At 62.2% G+C, this 2369-nt stretch overlaps 1 protein-coding gene across 1 annotated transcript; it reads left to right on the forward strand.

Moving 5' to 3' along the window:
- Positions 1–258: 258 nt before the first annotated feature.
- EMIHUDRAFT_254707 (hypothetical protein) lies at positions 259–1088 on the forward strand (the record flags this gene model as incomplete). The annotated part of the gene is made up of 4 exons (XM_005777154.1): positions 259–291; positions 371–649; positions 752–838; positions 948–1088. The coding sequence occupies 4 exons, from the start codon at positions 259–261 to the stop codon at positions 1086–1088; spliced, it is 540 nt and encodes a 179-aa protein (XP_005777211.1).
- Positions 1089–2369: the final 1281 nt, after the last annotated feature.

Below are 2369 nucleotides of genomic sequence, written 5' to 3' on the forward strand. Positions count from 1 at the left end.
AGGTGGTAAGGTAGGCTTTTTAACGAAACATTACCCCGTAGGGTGGAACTGGCTGACCAGGGTTTTGCGGATGAGGAAGCGATTCCGAACCGTGGTATTTCGGGGGATTAGGATCCACTCCCGCCGAAGCGCAAAGCGCTTGGAGCAAGGGAAATTTTCGCGCCAAGCTCTTATAAATTTTGATAGAAAGTTGGGCTCGGAGGGACGGCCGGACAAGCGCCGACAAGGGAGGAAGGAGAAAAAACAATCGCGTGGGCGATGGCGGCTGCAGGCAGCGAGTCCCAGCAGGCGGTGGCGTGACACGAGGCTGCTAGGTTTTCTCTCGAGATATTCCTTATTCGCCGTCCCCGCCGCTCAGACCCGCATCAAGGCGCTCGTCCTCGACTTTGACTCGACACTGTCAACCCCGACATGGCTGTCGCGCGCGCAGCAATGGGCGGTGGCCGACAACTTGCCGCTCTTCGAGTCTATGGACGAGGCCGAGATTATCGCCAACCTCGGTGGCGCGGCGCGGCTGGCGACGCTCCACACGCTGCTTGGCGCGCTGGAGGCGAGCGGTGTCGTGCTGCACATTGTCTCGATCGGCCGGAAAGCGGCCATCGTCCCGCACCTTCGCGCGGCGCGGCTGCTGCCGTACTTTGGGGAGCGCGTGTGGGGGCAGGCGTGCCTGCGGTAGATAGAGGACGGCGGTGGCACGCAGAGAGGGGAAGGAGTGAGCGGCGGCACACAACAGTCCCACACGGCGTGGCAGGACTGCGAGGAGCTGCGCTCGCTCGGCTTCGTCAAGGGCCGGCTCATCAAGCGGATCATGCACGCGCGCGGCTGGGCGCACGCCGAGGTGCGCCCACGGCTGTGGCCGGTGGTAGCTATAGCTCCGCCGCATCAGAGCCATGCGGTCCACTCGCTTGGCCCGGCGCCGACGTGTGGCCGTGTGAGCGCCGCCGTAGGTCCTCTTCGTCGACGACTCGCAGGAGCACCTTGACGCGGCGGCAGAGGCACGCAAATGCAGCGGCAGGCTTGCGTCCGCACGGCAATCAGCGCAGCATTGCGGCGAAGTAGGTGTGCCGCACGATGATGGTCACGAGTAAGGCGGTGGTCGGCGGCATGGGCGATGCCGAATTCAGTGCCCTCCGAGCCGCCGCGGGGCTGCCGCCGGCGACGGCGGCGGAGGGCGCGGGGTTTATCTCCTCTTGACCGCCGGAGAGATACTCCGCCGCCCCGCGCCCAGAAAAAGAGAAAGTTGTAGATCACACATGTAAACTACATCATGTAGAGAGAGATTTTTGTCATCACGATGTATGCGCCGTGAGGCCGCGTTCGTTGGTTTTGAGTGCGGATTCGCGCGCTCGCTCTGGCGATGTCTGCTCACCCACGCCCCACGACAAGAAGAGAGACCCAACGTGCCGTTCAGCGTTCTGCCGAGCCCAAATATTAACTGTGAGCACTTGCCGACTTGGAGCACTGCTGGAGTGGCGAGTGCTGTCATCATTGATGGCATGTCATCAACCGGACAACCGACCACAACCGCACATCCAGAGGGCCGGGGACTCGAAAATAAAATATTCTTACCTTCAAGCCCCCCTCCGAGACTAGAGACAGAACCACACCAGTATCGGACCAGAGGGACTGCCCCCCGCCCCCACTTGCCCTGACTACACAGGATAGCGTGCCCCCGAAAACGGCGACACATAGCGGGGGACACCACGCAAGGAGAGGGTGCGAAGCCTAAGATTGGGGTTCTAGGTGGTGGGACCATGAGGGGGGGAGGGCGGGGTCCTGTGGGGGTGAAATGTTGCGCGGCGAATTCGAGCCTACCCCCTCGCCGCGCCGATCCTCACGCGGAGGGTAAAACCCTGTGGGACAAAACCCCTCCGCGGTCGGCAGTGTCTTCAGAGTGGACCGCCAGAGGGCCGGGGACTCTTCGAGGCCGGGGAGCTCAGAAGCGCACCCAGGTCCCAGCGGGCCGGATGATGGGCATCGGGTTGTGAGGGTCGTGATTTCTTGTTGGGTTTCAAAAATCTCTCGCCCTCACGAGTGGGGTCTGGCCACTCTGCTCTCTGGCGGCGGTGGCCGCGGGCCTTTTGTCGCTTGTTTGTGTCGACTTTGATATGGCATATATGCGTGGCGCGTGTAGGCTCCGCTGAGCGCTGTGGTCCGCCGCTGTCCGCGCGGGCGGTGGAGATGCGAGGGTGCCCCCCCCCTTACCTTCCAGCTTCCTTCCTTACCTTTACCTTACCTTACCTTTCTACCGCTACTTTCTCTCTCTTTGGTGCTTGGAATTCATTATCCCAACCCCCGAGGGATGCGGGGAACAAGACCGCATGCGAGGGAGGGGATCGCAATCTCTCCCAACAACGAGAAAGACCGGG

Source organism: Emiliania huxleyi (assembly GCF_000372725.1).
Source record: "Emiliania huxleyi CCMP1516 unplaced genomic scaffold EMIHUscaffold_2650, whole genome shotgun sequence".
Taxonomy (NCBI): Eukaryota; Haptophyta; order Isochrysidales; family Noelaerhabdaceae; genus Emiliania; species Emiliania huxleyi.